At 44.2% G+C, this 16169-nt stretch overlaps 1 protein-coding gene across 2 annotated transcripts in view; it reads left to right on the top strand.

The window, feature by feature from the left end:
- Positions 1-16169, top strand: part of KCTD1 (potassium channel tetramerization domain containing 1) — a 90231-nt gene that overhangs the window by 59784 nt on the left and 14278 nt on the right. For both annotated transcript variants that reach the window (XM_027127656.1, XM_027127654.1), the window contains exon 3: positions 8852-8996. In XM_027127656.1, coding sequence (XP_026983457.1) covers positions 8852-8996 — 145 coding nt within the window. The remainder of the gene's footprint in view (positions 1-8851; positions 8997-16169) is intronic.

Genomic DNA, 16169 nt, shown 5'->3' with positions numbered 1-16169 from the left:
TGTGTGTGTGTGTGTGTGTGTGTGTGTGTGTGTGTGTGTGTGTGTGTAGCAGGATAGGGGTACAAAGGAGACAGTATAGATTCACTTACTTTCTTCCATACATCTTCTGTTAGGTTTTCAAAAAGCATTTACCTCGCCTTTAAGTAAATTATATTTTTCTTGTTCTTTCTTTTTATATTAAGCACTGTGTGAAGTCTCTGGTTTTTTCACTTCTAGGTACTAAGCAAAATATGTAAATACTTCCCTGTAAACTTCTGTTTTGCTGGCTCCATTACAAGTAGGAAAAAATTGTTACATTGAAAATAGAAACAGCTGGCTTCGCCCTAGCCCTCTCCGAGTGTCATATAATTAATAGGATGATTTTATTTGAAAGGACTGCTGTGACGTCCTGTAAGCCAGTCCCAACAGCCTGGGATAGTAAGATACCAGAGGAAATAGGGACAGGCTCCGTTCCACATCCTGTTTTTACTGATAGCCTCAAAGTATGGTGGAGAGAGTGGGGCCACTGGGAGAGCACAGCCACACGGGGATGGGCTGCGTTCATGCCATTTATGAGGGAGATTGAGGGCACAAATGGAAGAGTCAGGAATGTTTCATCATGTAGGAAGGCACTCCTTCAACAGCTGGGGCTGCTAACACTCAGAATCCCAGGAATAAGAACAGTCACTCAAAAATAAGTTAAATTCAACGGGAACGCATGCAAAAGAGTTTGCTTATGTAACAAGAAACTGGAAACAAGAAAACTGGAGTGCAGCTGCAGGATGCAGAAAGGTTGGCAGGAGGTGTCTGAGTGGGAAAGGGGCAAGTGTTCTGGGACAGATGGACACTGAGAGTCGGAGACAGTGTCGAGGCTGGGCTGGCCCTCCCTATTCCAGGACGGGAGGCTGCATAGTTCAGCAGTGACCTGGTGGCTCTGCGCCTCAGTTTCTCCATCACTCACATCGAAGTATCACCTGTAAATACTCTACCGTTGCTGTGAGGATTAAAGCAGATAATCTATAGAGTTTTTAGCAGAGTGCCTAACACAAACTCAAAAAAGGTTTTGTAACATTTTTTCTCTGAATAGTAATTATTACTGTAAAATGGAAAACATATTCTAGAGTTTTAAGTCAAGAGAAAAAAGGAGTGTGTCACAAATACCTCCAAATATAGAACAGCCCGTTGGGAGCAGTGGGGGTGACCTGGGGGGCTGACTGGTGCACACGTGCGGGCTTGCCTGCCCACAGAGAAAACAAGGGGAAGCCTAAACAGAAACCACTGGAGCCGAAAATACCAAAGTGGGCTCCCATGGGACACCATGATGCTCTGATCCAGGACTGACCTTAAAAAGTAGGCCTTTGCCCTAGAAATCATCTTAAAACAGACACTTGCTCAAACCAAAGAGCAGGACCAGGTGATGTAAAAAGTTGTCTTCCGGGACTTCCCTGGTGATCCAGTGGTTAAGACTCCGTGCTTCCACCACAGGGGGCGCAAGTTGGATCCCTGGTCTGGGAACTAAGATCCCGAATGCCCGGGGGCACAGCCAAAGAAATACAGTCTTCCGATTTAAGATGCACAACAGGATTTTATATACCATCGGACTGTGTTTGGGCATTGCATGTCATCTCCAAAGGATGAAAATCTGTCAACATTTACAGAGCCCAGGCTTAACCGAGAGGCAGAGCGACCACTGGGCAGTAAGGGAGTGGCCCTGAGCTGGGCTCTGCAGTCCCACTGCCTCAGCGCTGGTGGACTGGCTGCAGTGTCTTCACCTGTAAAACGAGGGTGATGGTGTCTACCTAGCAGAGTTGTTGTGAAGGCTCAGTACTGTGCCCTGCATGTGGAGCACTCGGTAAATGTAGCTCGCATTAGACATCCATTTATTCCTCGTAAGAATTCTTTGGACAGGGTATTATCCCATTCCTCAGATGAAGAAATCAAAACTCAAACCGATTTGGTCCTGAAGATGGTAAAGCCAGGATTCCAACCCAGGCCTGTGAGTCAGAGCTGAACATCCAGGGGCTTCCGAGATATTACTGAAGGCACCACGGCCAAGCTCTTGTGCCCTCACATGCTCTGCTCAGGTTGACCCTTTGAGAGAGATGCTTCTCACTTGTTGGTGTTGCCCACCTCACCCAACAGGCTCGCTCTTGCCTGAAATCCCTTCTCCAAGGCCCTCCCTTCCCCTTACACCTGGTGATCCTGAAGACCCAGCACAGGGGTGCCTCCTGCAGGAAGCCCCAATCTCCCCCTTTTTTTAAGAAAAACTTTTTATTATGGACATTTAAAAATATATGCTTGGACTTCCCTGGTGGCACAGTGGTTAGGAATCCGCCTGCCAATGCAGCAGACACGGGCTCAATCCCTGGTCCAGGAAGATCCCACATGCCACGGAGCAACTAAGTCCGTGTGCCACGACTACTGAGCCTGCGTGCTGCAACTACGCGGCATGCGCCTAGAGCGTGCGCGCCTAGAGCCCATGCTCTGCAACAAGAGAAGACCCTGCTTGCCGCAACTAGAGAAAGGCCCACACTCAGCAACGAAGACCCAACGCAGCCAAAAATATAAATAAATTTAAATATATATATATATGCAAAAACAGAATACAACATTGAACCCTCACATTTCAAAAAGTTTGAGATATCAACCTAGCACTTCTCTTCCCTTCCACCCATTTTGTATCCTTCCTCTCCCATCTCAGCAGAAAGGAGGGAAGGGGACCCACTGGTTGCAATGCTGACTTTTCTGTCCCCATCTCCTTCCTTCCCTGCTGTTTCGAGTCCAGGTTCCACTGCAGTGACAGCTCCCCACACACCTCTCGTTTGTGTACCCACACCTACAAACACAGACACACACACACACACACACGCACACGCAACTGCACAACACAAACACACACACCTTCACCCAGCCCTCTACCTCATTCACCATCTTCCTTAGGTATATATATTAAGACAGAAACTTGGTTGGCAATCTACTAACTTGAGTTAGTAGACATGAAAAAGTATGAAGCCACAAGTGCTTCTGAAAACAAAATTATTCAATAGAAAAGTACTCTGTAAATCAGATTTTTAAGAAAAGTAACATCCTACTGATTGGTGGACTCGTGGGAGGGTGTCCTCCATGGGCTTCAATGTGACCGTCTTCTGCCCATCCCCCCAGGGGCAGCATGGAGGGTTTACAGCCAGCTGTCTGTCTGGCCAGCTGTGCATCCTAGAGCATTACATTTCTCCATTTGTAAAACGGGACGTTGATCTAGGCCATCCTGGAGATTGTCACCTCTAAAAGTGTGGTTGGCTACTTAAGAAAAAGTGCTGTGACAGTTCAGAGTGACAGAATGACTAACTGAGAGCATCTCCAGTCGACGACGTCGACTTGCTTCTCTCTAGTGTCTCTGCTCATCTGCCTTTGCACTGGTTCTCAACTCAGCTGTTCATTAGACTTCCTTGGGGAGCTTTTTAAGAGATGCAGATGCTTGGGTCCCAAGCCCGATCAATAATTACATCAGAATATGTGGCACTGGGCATCTGTATTTTTTAAAAGGTCCCCAGGTGATTCCATTGTGCAGCCAGGGTTAAGAAGCACTGCTCTATACAAATGACACAGTCGAAAGCAAAGCAAAGGAGGCAGGACTTGGATAAGTTACAAGCTGCATCTGTGAGGAGCTGTGATTTCAGACAAAGTGTTTTGATTGTCTCACTTCTAAAGGAGCTCTTCTCCTTAACATCGCTGAGAGCGTAGCCTGACATCAGTCCCCATCGCCCTCAGAACCAAATCCAAACTCCTTGACCTGGCTTACACAGCTGTTTGTGATCTGACTTAAGCTGATTTCTGCTGCCCCAGCCTCATTTTTCAGTTGGCCCCAGTGGAGAGTAATCACATGTCTGTTTTTTTCCAGCTTCAAGCCTTTGTATCTTCCCTACCCCTCTCCTTTCTTATCTAACCTTACCTCCCACCCCTGTACTTGGCCAACTTATGCATATCATTCAGGTTCTCCAGTGGACTTTCTTTTTCTTCCCTGTGTATTCTCATAGCCCACTCTGCATACCCACTGGCTCACTCAATCACACTGCACTTGACCTGCAATTCCCAGCCCCACAGACTGTTAAATTCCACAAAAGTCAAGAGTGTGGCTTATTCTCCACTGCGTCCCCTGTATTTCACATGGCCAGGTTGAGTGAATATTGGTGGAAAGAATGGATGAATAACTGAATGACTACACAATAAAAAAGGAAAGAGAAATTCTTAAGGAACTGAGTCACGGTAAATTAGAGAAACCAGGTCCTCTAAATGAATGACTACACAAGAAAAAATTCTCAGTGACTGATTCACACTAAGCCAGGTAAGTCAGGTCCTATCCCTATATTCTCTTTTATTTAAGACCATTCTTTAATGCCAGGGAGAGGGGGAGCCACAGTGAGGAAGCAGACTAACTTTCCACCAAAAGGAGCTTAATTTCCTTGCAGATTTGGGCTGCATTATTTCCACCATAAACAAACGTAGTCAACAGAGTTAATACTAAAAAGCAAAAAAGAGGAATGTATTTTAATATCTGTTAATGCATTTTTTTAGTGAACCTTTATAATTCTTTTAATTAATGAAATATTTGCAGATAAAAATGATAGTATGGGGGCTTCCCTGGTGGCGCAGTGGTTGAGAGTCCGCCTGCCGATTCAGGGGACACGGGTTCGTGCCCCGGTCCGGGAAGATCCCACATGCTGCGGAGCGGCTGGGCCCGTGAGCCATGACCGCTGAGCCTGCGCGTCCGGAGCCTGTGCTCCGCAACGGGAGAGGCCACAACAGTGAGAGGCCCGCGTACCGCAAAAAAAAAAAAAGATAGTGTGTTTGCAATTTACTTAGAAACTCCAGAGGGGGAGAGGGAGGCATAGAGGTACAGGTGAAACAAGACTGGACAAGAATTGATAGCTTTAGAAGCTGGGTGGACACATGGGGGTTCATTATATTATTTTCTCTGCTTTGGCATAAAGTTTGAAACTGTCCAAAGTAGAATGTTAGAAAATAAATGTCAAAAAAATAAACTTGTGGAAGGAAGTTTTTCCCTGCATTGCCACTTGGTTCAATGAGTGTTAAAAAAAAAAAAAAAAGCAGCTGTACATCATCCGTAGCAAGCTTGGTCTTGGTCAGTTGAAAAACAGGAATGTTCTCCAAGGTTAGCAAACTGTAATCAGTTCCACATAGTTTTCAGGCACCAGAGTTTACAAGTCACTGCAGTTGATTTGTAACTCCATTCATATGTCCACAAGAAATACAGCCTGTGTCGATGTTCCCCTCTATTTGCTTAGCCAAACAATGCTTTTCCACAGCACATTCAATCTCGAAACCGACCCAGGACCCCATTTTACGATCACTGGCACCACCCTGTCTTTCCGCATTGTTTTCACAAATTCAAAACCTCCTCTTTTTAAAGTTAGCAAAAATCTGCAGCAGTGTCTCTTTTTATTACTTCAAACCTTTGTTGACCCAAACGCAGGGACTCTTTCTTCTCCCAGGGGCCTTTCACCGCAGCCAGGAATGTGCATTCATGTGGCCACGGGTTCTTCCTTCCCGATCACGCCGTCCTCCTCCTCTCCAGCTCCTTCCGCCCCGCGCAGAAGGCGGGAGGGTTTTCCCACCAATTTCAGGCCACGCCCTTCCCACCTTCTGGTCCGCAGAGCGCGCCCTCCCCAGCCTGGCGCAAGCTCGAAGCGAAGGTTCCGGACCAACGCAGGTTCCGGGGCTTCGGTGGGTTTCTCATCTAACGCGGGGAGTCCAGTCCTTCCAGCTTCTCACCCCCTTTCGGCTTGAATGATTCCACCTACAGGCTCCATTTTTCCCACTGCCTCGCCCAGAGGTCGCAGTCACCTCCCTGCCCCCCCCCGCCCCCACCCCACCCCCCCACCCACCCCACCCGCGCTGGGTCTCCCACCCGCGCTGGGTCTCCTTTCAGATTTCCCTCCTCTTTCCTTTGCCTCTTTTCCTACGTCATCCAAGTTAGATCTGAAGGCGCTTCTGATTGCAACTATGCGCAGTTTCCCGTGTCTGCTGGAGGTGGGTTTTGTTTGTTTTGTTTTGATGGTATCCTAAAAGCCGCTTACACAACACGTTTCTCCTGTCTTGGAAAGCTCTGTATCAGTACACTTAAGCCAAGATTCTTCCTTTTACTCCTTCAGTCCTGTTCCCTACAGTGCCCGCAGGCTTCTAAGAACTGTTTTCGTAGACATTGTAGTTTTCGTTTGCTCCTTTGGGGTACTTGCTTTTGCTGTGTTCTTTTTGAGCGTGCCATGACTCTTTCTGTATTTTTCATCAACCCTGAGAAAAAGGGTACCTTTATAAAAGAAATGGAGACGCAGAGAAGTTGATTTACCCTGATTACAGCTAGTAACTGGCGGAGCCTCATTCCCCTCCTCACTCAGTCACTGCTTTACCCATTCACTCCGTGAAGATTTATTTTATTTATTTATTTGTTTGTTTGTTTGTTTGTTTATTTATTGCGGTACGCGAGCCTCTCACTGTTGTGGCCTCTCCCGTTGCGGAGCACAGGCTCCGGACGCGCAGGCCCAGCGGCCATGGCTCACGGGCCCAGCCGCTCCGCGGCATGTGGGATCTTCCCGGACCGGGGTACAAGCCCGTGTCCCCCTGCATCGGCAGGCAGACTTACAACCACTGCGCCACCAGGGAAGCCCGTGAAGATTTATTTAATCACTCATTCTGTGCTGGCGACCTTCCAAGTCTAGATTTTGAAATTGAGTATTTAAAAATTAAAAGCCTGGGATTTATTTAAGAATAAAATATTTACTTTTCATCTCATTAGTGAAGTGACTTGTAATCTTTGATATTAATTTACTTCAGGCCACAAAAATAATCAGTGTACACGCTTGGATTTCATTATAAAACTCTTGCTGAACAAATGTGAGGTAGAAATGAAAACTCTAGACCGAAAGCTTTCATTCAGCAGTGGTAATTCTTTTCATTCCAATCATTGTAGGGAGGCCCCTTTAAGATCAAACAGACTGTGCCCAAATCCCCCAATGCTACTTAACTAGTTGGGCAAGTTACTCATCATTTTGAGCCTATTTCTTCATCTTAAAAGGAGGATAATGGATTTGTTGCATACATAAAGTGCTTAGGTGAGTGTAAGTTACCTGGAAAACACTTAATAAATATAGTTCCCTTTTCTTCCCCTGTCAACTGTAAATTTATCATTAACAGTGAAGAGTAGAATGTTTTCATCATAGGCAAAGAAGTCTTATTCTTTCCCATCCTGCACCAAACTGTCCTGGAAACCGTATAAATGCGTGACAAAATGTGTTTTAGTTTCGCTGCCTCTTCTTTCTATAGTCTACCATTTGATTGATGTGTTTATGAGAAATGAATGACAAGGTAGCATGTGGTGCAAGAATCCCAGGATGGTTGTAACCTACACCCTGGATGATCACCTTCAGTTCGTGGAAAGTTGGATGAAAATAGTAGTTGAGAGAAATACATTGAGTTTTAAAAATATGATCTGACTAATTAGTTGCTTTCTTCTTTGCGCTTACTACCTTCAGGTAGGACATGAGTTTTCTAATTATCTTTCAAAGATTGTTATTGAAACAGATTCACAAGTCTTTCTTTTTGGGGAGGGAAGGGAGCAGCTTTCCTATTTGTTGGTTGGTTTGTTGTATTTTAAGAGGGATGGAATTGTCGATTTACCATTACATCTGTCCCATTTCAACAATAAGATTAGAAAATTTCAAAATCATCTTCAAATCAAAATCATCATCAAAGTAATCAAGTGGTGTTCCAAATCAGAGAGAGACTTGTTATGAGTTCTACAAAATCTTTTCTTAAAAAATGGAACCATTTTCCTGCCTACACTGTTCATGAAAATCAAATGCACCTCTTGGCAAAGGAAGAGATTTCAAGTGTGTAAATTCTATTTTCTGATACAGGATATTTATTTGTCATTAGCCAACACTCTACCTGTTCATACTATAGATGTGACTGCTTTCTATTAACTGAGTATATACTGAAGTGTACAGTTTCAGCCTTCCTTAAAGAGATAAATGATAATGGATACAAAATGCTTTAACTGTAGCACACTTTTCAAATGTTAACTGTAAAGAGGAAAAACATATTATAGATTCCTGTTTTTAAAAATTACCCATAGCCACTTACGTTTCAGCACTGGGTCATACTTTTTGGGTGGTCAAATGTTTATATTTTATAACGATTCCTGGCTGTTACAGATGATTTTTGCTGAGACCTAGGAAACTAGACTGCATATTGTTAATGGAAAACATATTCTCTTAGATGAGTGATATTCTCAATTATTGTTTTTTATAATTAAATGTAGATGTTAGCATATAGGCATTGGTTTATTTTTAGAAAATTTGGGAGTCATGGGTAGGGAAAGCTCAGAAAACAGATTTCTTAAAAACAAAATTGCTTTTTTTGTAGAATCTGTTTAAAAGACACTTTGGAGCAATTATATATATATACATATATGTGTGTATATATGTGTATATATATATAAAATAATGGCAGAGAGGGTTGTTTTAAGTAACACAGAGGGAAAGACATGATCTTCCATTACAAGAAAGCACTTAGCCATAATCACCATGTCAGGACATCTTCTTTACAGGTAAAAGACATTGAATAATAGAATTTACTTGAGAAAGGCTGAGACAATTTTGAATTGTCTGGTCTTGAGATATTTATCAAGCAGGGGCCAGTATTTCTCAGAGAGCCATAACTACTTAGTGGGTGATTTTCCCGGACTGCCATCTTCAAAAGTGCTACCTTTGACAGTGACACAAAACAGTAGCTCTCAGTCTTAGCGGCCGAACAATTGATTCTAATTGTCTTCACTGTTCCCTCTTTCCTATCACAGAATCGGAAGACTTTTTGATGGTACAGAGCCCATTGTTTTGGACAGTCTCAAACAGCACTATTTCATTGACAGAGATGGACAGATGTTCAGATATATCTTGAATTTTCTACGAACATCAAAACTCCTCATTCCTGATGATTTCAAGGTGAGGGATTCATATTAAATTACCAACAGCATAAATATGTGCTTTGTTTTGATATGCTCCAAAAAATATTTCCAGTTCTACGTTTTTAACGTACACCAACTCTAATGGCATCAGAGGTTTCTGACATGGTTATACTGTCTTAATGAAATAGAGTATATGGTCATTAAAGTTTTACATGGCCGAAGGAGGACAGCTTTTATGTGAAGAATAGAATTACAACTCATTTTAATAGATTGAAAATAAGTTGGTTAAATTCAAAGCTTATTTCTGACAAGTCTTAGGTAGAGAATAAAAGGAAACCTCCTTAGCTTAATAAAGACTTTTTCTCCCAGAAATTTAAAGGAAGAATTATACTTACCAGTAAAATTTTAGAAGCGTTCCCTTTTAAAGTTACTAACAAGTGTTAAAGTTAGTCCTACATGGTGCTGGCAACTCTAGGCAATGAAATTAGACAAGAACGAATAGAAAATGTTAATATTAGAAGGGTGTATACAAAAATGTTATCTTTGCAACTGTTAATACTTCTCTAAATAGAAGATTCTAAAGGATCAATTAAATACTATTACAACTAATAAAGAACTCATTAAAGCATCCACATTCAGGGTCAATATAGTAATATCAGTAGCTTACCAATAGAAGAGCAAAAGCCAATTATAAAATGTAATGGGAAAATGTGCCACTAACAGTAACAACAAAAATTATAACACCCAGGAATAAACTTAAGAAATATGCAAAGCCTGATTAAGAAAACTGCAAATCTCTACATACAAGTTTAAAACAAGAATTGAATAGATGAAGAGACATTCTCTGTTCCTGGTTGGGAAGCTTCAATATTGTAAAGATGTCAGCTATGCCCAAATTAACTTATACATTCAGTGCAAACCCATTTAAGTCACACATTTTTAAAGGAAATACGACCCATTTATAAAGTTTGTGTAGAAGAAAAGAATGCTTAAGAATAGCTAAAAAATATTTGGTGGTGATAGTAATGGTGGGCAATAGTGGATGTGTCCTACCAGACATCACAACATACTATAGCGCTACAGTGATTAGAAAGTGTGATCCTGGGCTTCCCTGGTGGCGCAGTGGTTGAGAGTCCGCCTGCCGATGCAGAGGACACGGGTTCGTGCCCCGGTCCGGGAAGATCCCACATGCCGCTCAGCGGCTGGGCCCGTGAGCCATGGCCGCTGAGCCTGCGCGTCCGGAGCCTGTGCTCCGCAACAGAAGAGGCCACAACAGTGAGAGGCCCGTGTACTGCAAAAAAAAAAAAGAAAGTGTGATCCTGACAGGGCTAAATTATACACATAGATCAATGGAGAAAAACAGGGTTTGGAGACAGATGTGTGTGTATGTAGGAATTTGATATATTATAAAGGTGGTATTTCAAATCGGTGGGAAAAGAAAGGAATAGTCTGTAATTGGCAGTGAGACAATTGGCACTAAGACCTTTGGAAAAAATGTAAAGCCAGAGCCCTATCTCTGTCATAAGGTCACCAAAATTCCAGGAATAAACATAAAAATTAAAGCTATAAAAAGTATTGGAAGAAAATAAAAAGGAATTTCCAAAAGTATAATTTTCAGGCAGTGAGGCAGTCTACTTAAGCAAGACTTACTACCCAGAAGCCATCCTTAAAAAAAGAAAAAAATTGTTGAACTAAAGACACCATATACAAATAAAAGACAAGTGTCAGACTAGTTGAAATATTTGCAACAAAAAATTAATATCCATCATAAAAGAGCTCCTAAAAATCTGTAGGAAACATTCAAACAACCCAATGGAAAACATTTTAAAATGTAAACAAAAGTTTCTCAAAGAAAAGAATAGAAATTGCCAATAAACATTTGAAAAGATATTCAATCTCTCTAGTATCAAAGAAACAAAACTTAAATGAGATACCCCCTTTTATCCATCAGATTGGCAAAGATGAAAAAACTGGTAATATATAGTATTGGGGAACATACAGTGTGGTTGGGAGTGAAAACTAGTAAACATTTTTGGAGGACAATTTAGTGGTAGTTTTAATTTAGTTTTCATTTAGCAATTCCATGTCTATTAATTTATCTTCTAGAAGTAACACATAAATATGCAAAAATATATGTACACAGAATGTTTATTATAATTATATTTGTAATAGTAAAAATTGGACACAATTAAAAAATGTTCAACAATGGCAGATGGTTACAAATATTACACACTATTCATACTGTGGATTAGTTGATGTATGGGGGAAAAAATCACCAAGATTTTTTTCAGTGAAAGCATTAAGTTGCAGAATATGTATAGTATGTTTCTATTTATGTAAAAACTTAGGGGTATGTATGTGTAAATAGAAAAAGATCTAGAAGAATAGATCCCAAATTAATAAGGGTTCGGGGGGGCTCTCATCCATCCTCTCCTTCAGGGCTTTGACCTGTAGGGTATGGGCCAAGGATGACTAGCCATATGGAAGAGAGTGTAGAAGGGTCATATCATGTACGCATTTCTCTTACATGAAAACAATATACATTTGGCAGAAAAATAAGAGAATAATAACTGTATCGAGTGTGTGCAGTTCCCCGCAACCCTGGAATGAATCGGAGGAACTCTTGTGACTCTGTTGCTCCCCAGCCAGTTGGGGGTTCCCGGGGGCCTCTCAGAGCGGGCCTCTCACGGTGCTGAGCAGGATTCCAGGGTTTACAGACATTGGAAGTTGGTTTGTGCAACGTGGCTCCTAAATGCAAAAGTCGGCAACTTTGCCAAGGATGGTCTCTTCCAACTCAGGAAGGAAAACGTATTGCGAGTCTCTAAGACGGCGCCTTCCTAGACGGTGTTCAAGGATGCTCTTCAATGTATACACTCTTCTCTCTACTTACCCCTTCCTGCCTTCCCCTCGTGCCATGCCATTCATCTGCGAGCATCGTCCGCAGAAGCCACAGGGGACTCTCCGGGCTCCAGCCCTCAGTGTAGGGCTGGGGACCCACCTGCTTAGACACGAGGGCAGAGCGAGCCGACGGGTTTAGACAGCGGGGCCCTCGCTGCAGGGACCCCCAGCTGCAGAGTTGACAGCCGGCCGCTTCTCACACCAGCTGCAGCGGACGGGAGCTCGGAGGGAAGTCTTCTAGAAAGCAGGCAGAGGCCCTACGTGGACATGCGAAGCGGGGCTGAGTCCTGCACTGGGCACGGAAGGGAAGGAAGGAGTGGGGGAGGGGGAGAGGCCTGCTGCGCGTGGGCGGGGCTTCGGCAGGGACCCCAGCCTCTCATCAGACCCGGCGCCTCGGGTGGCAGGCGTTGGCTCCCGGGTTAGGGCTGGGAGAGCAATCGGCGAGTAGAGAAAGGGCTGAAAGAATGAGAGCCAAGGTTTCCTTCTTCTCTGGTGTTTTCCTAGAAGGAAGGCACTAGGAGTGGGAAAGTGGGTGGAGGAGAGAAATTTCACCTTTAGTCCTATTTGAAGGTGATTGCATTTCCAGACGCCCACCCAGAACAGTGACCTGGATAGTTCACTGGCTCCTTAAACGAGCTGCCCACCCAGGAGCTGGGGTGGGGGGGGCACCGCCTCCTCCCCGCCACCAGCACCGTGAAACCCGCTCCTCTCCGCTTGTGTCCTATCCATCTCAGTGAAAATGCCAGAATCCACCATCCTGCTCCAGGCCCTACCCTCCCACATCCATCCATCGGTGGCTCTGCCTAGAGTACCCTCCGGATACTTCTCGAATCAATTCACCCCTCTCATCCCCCCTCCCTAGTCCAAGGCCCGGCAACTCTCTGGATGACTCAGGGTCCCTTCATAACTGGTGTCCCGTCTCCCACCCTTACCCCTTCTCATCCACTCTCCATGTTGAAACCAGGAGACACTTTTTTCCATTAAACTTTTTTTTTTTTTTTTTGCGGTACGCGGGCCTCTCACTGTTGTGGCCTCTCCCGTTGTGGAGCACAGGCTCTGGACGCGCAGGCTCAGCGGCCATGGCTCACGGCCCCAGCCGCTTCGTGGCACGTGGGATCTTCCCGGACCGGGGCACGAACCTGTGTCCCCTGCACCAGCAGGCGGACTCTCAACCACTGCGCCACCAGGGAAGCCCTCCATTAAACTTTTTATTTTGAGATCATGGTCGATTCTCATGCAGCTGTAAGAAATAATGGAGAGATCCTGTGTTACCCAGTTCCCCCCCAGTGTAACATCTTGCAAAATTATACTACAACCTCACAACTGGGATGTCAGCATTGTCACAGTCAAGGTACAGAACATTTCCATCATGGCCAGGATCCCTCCTGTTGCCCTTTTATAGTTATGCCCTCCTCTCTCTCCCACTCCTCCATCTCCCACCCCATCCCTCACCAAGGGACACTTTTAAAAACACATCGTGTATAGTGACTTGCTCCTGCTTCAGACTCTGCAGGAGTTTCCCATTCCTTGTTCATGGAGCAAAGCAGCACATCCCCGTCAGAGCGCACAAGGCCCCTGCCTACCTCACCCGGCTCTTAACCTACACATGTGCCACACCATCTTCTTGTTCCCCTTCAGAGCAGCCTACTCTGTCTGCTGCTCTTTCCCTGGCCTTAATTTGTCACTTAGGGCTCATCATATTCATCACTAAGCCATCGTGTGCCTACTCTAGCTTAGATTTGCCTGTATCCCCGCTTCTCCGTGGTCACACACAGTGTATTTGTAATTATTTGTCTCTGTTGTTTAGCGCTATGTACCCAGCTGTATGTTAGCAAATGCTTTCAGCTACAAGTGTTGAAATAGCCAATCAACAGCACCTTAAACTAATGGAGATTTATTTTTCTCACATAAGAAATCAGAGGTCCATGGCTGTTGGCAGTGGTATCTGCTCAGTGATGGTATCAAGGACAGGACTCTCTCTTTTTGTTTTGTCATCCTCAGTGTTGACATTCTGGCCTCATGCTTGTCACCTCAGGGTCTTAAGGTGACTGCCACAGCTCCAGGCATCACATCCTCATTCAAGGCAGGAAAAGGGGACAGAAGGCTTATAACTCACAAGACTTTGTCCTTGTCAGAAGGTTCCCAGGTTCTCTTTATATCTCATTGGCTAGAACTGAGCCTCCCCTAGCTGCAAAAGAGGCTGAAAAAGTGAATTTTTTTCTTTTTCAACCTCTACAGTGAGAGAAATGGGCAAAGGCTAAGGGGTTGGGCATAGCTATTGGGGAAGCTAGCCAGCAGCGTCTGTCACACTAGCTCAGCCCTGCACGTAGTAACATGTAAATATCTGTGTCATAAGTGAATGAATACACGGATGGATGAGTAAATGAATGAAGTGAGTCTCACATTCAAACCAGATTCTCATTCATACCTGGTCATATACTTCCTTATATTTGAACTTTGGATATTTTGTATGTATATCCTGACCCTTTAACTACTTTGTAAGAGTCTCACAAACAGGATCATTTTTAGATTTTTCTAGAGGACATTGTGTGCTGGACACGTAATAATTACGTAGTATTAATTAATTTAAACACAGCCGAAAAAGGTCAAAAGAATCATAGGAGACCAGAAGCTAACTATAAGTAGGCACTACACTTCCATTTAAAATCATATAGGACTAAATGGAAATTGTAAAACATGTATGTATGTAATATCATCATCCTAAGCTACTTGTCAGGGTAATATATTAACTTATAATTTCCATGATTAAAAGAGATGCAGGGCTTCCCTGGTGGCGCAGTGGTTGAGAGTCCGCCTGCTGATGCAGGGGACACGGGTTCGTGACCCGGTCCGGGAAGATCCCACATGCTGCGGAGCGGCTGGGCCCGTGAGCCATGGCCGCTGAGCCTGCGCGTCCGGATCCTGTGCTCCGCAACGGGAGAGGCCACAACAGTGAGAGGCCCGCGTACCACAAAAAAAAAAAAAAAAAAAAAAAGAGATGCAGACTCCAGGGAATATAAAACAATTTATGGGGAATTACAGTCAGAAAATGATAATAGCCATTTGTTTTTAGTTGCAGTATGTTCCAGAAACAGAGCTAGGTGTTTTAAAGACATTTAAATGTGGCAGGCATTATTTTTCCTCCAAGAATATTCAGGTTAGATGCTGGGGAGAGAAAAACTGCATGGGAGATAAGCTGTGGCCCATTCCAGAGGACAATCCCTTGAGGACTCACCCAGTCACCACCCCCAGCCCCCTACCCCTGGCTAGGATTGGGATGGGTGCTTCTCTGTACCTTTGGTGCTCCCTTGGGATTCCAGAGCTCTGAAAGACCTGCTGTTCATCAACTCTAAGCACAGAACACACCCTTTAATTGCCTAAGGTTTTAACTGTAGCCCACACTTGGGGAAAAAGACAAAAAGCATGTCAAATGAAACTCACGTATCCCAGGGCCCTGCAATGTTTCCCACAGAACCTCTGGGTGACAGGCTGTAAATTACAGGGAGTCTGGAACCTGGCAGAGCAGCCAAAGAACAGGTGATGATGGAGGTGCATCCACCGCAGTCTGTGCGAATCACAAACGTGGGCGCACGCAGATGGGCTCTGTCTGCCCGTCCCTGAGCAGTACTATAGTGCTTTCTTCCTTGGCAGAGTTTATCTCCTGACCTTGGAAAAGGGACACGGCATTTGGCTTGTGGAGAGAATCTTTCTTACTGGGTTTGCAGGGAGAGCATTCCTTGATGACCTGCTCCCCTCTCCAGCTATTTAATGCTGGGTTGAGCAAATGCATGAAATCTTGAAATCACAGCATCCTACGACCCTGAAAATCTCGTTCTGCAAATGTGCTGTCTGAGCTAGATACCCATTTAACAATTTAGATAATTTCATACTTCAGAACACCACTTAAGTGGCAGCTGCTTGTGCGCTGCTCCCACTGAAAGGCGTTGGAATCTGTTCTCTAGATAAGTGATTGTAGAACTTCTCTGCCGTGTTTTATTATGGATAATAATAAAACTTCCCTTCATTTCCCCTCACCCCTAATTATACTGATTTGTTCACTGTTGCTCTATTTTCTGCTCACTCCCAGGCATGCATGGGCGTGTGTGGGTGCACACACCCATATACACACGCATGCACACAGTTGGAGTTCCCAGCACATCAGGAGTCCAGAGCTTTGGTTCCTTTTTTGATGGGGAACCACAAAATTACCCCTCTCTAGGCTTCTATTCTGAACCCCTTTGGTAAGTGCCTGCATGTTGCTAACATCTTTTGTGGTCTCTGGATAGATGTCTCCCCTTCTTAGATAAAGAAA

Source organism: Aethalodelphis obliquidens, unplaced genomic scaffold, assembly GCF_003676395.1.
Source record: "Aethalodelphis obliquidens isolate GAN/ISIS:26980383/991018 unplaced genomic scaffold, ASM367639v1 scaffold32, whole genome shotgun sequence".
Taxonomy (NCBI): domain Eukaryota; kingdom Metazoa; phylum Chordata; class Mammalia; order Artiodactyla; family Delphinidae; genus Aethalodelphis; species Aethalodelphis obliquidens.
Note: the sequence above shows the minus strand (reverse complement) of the source record. Positions and strands in the feature narration are given on the sequence as shown.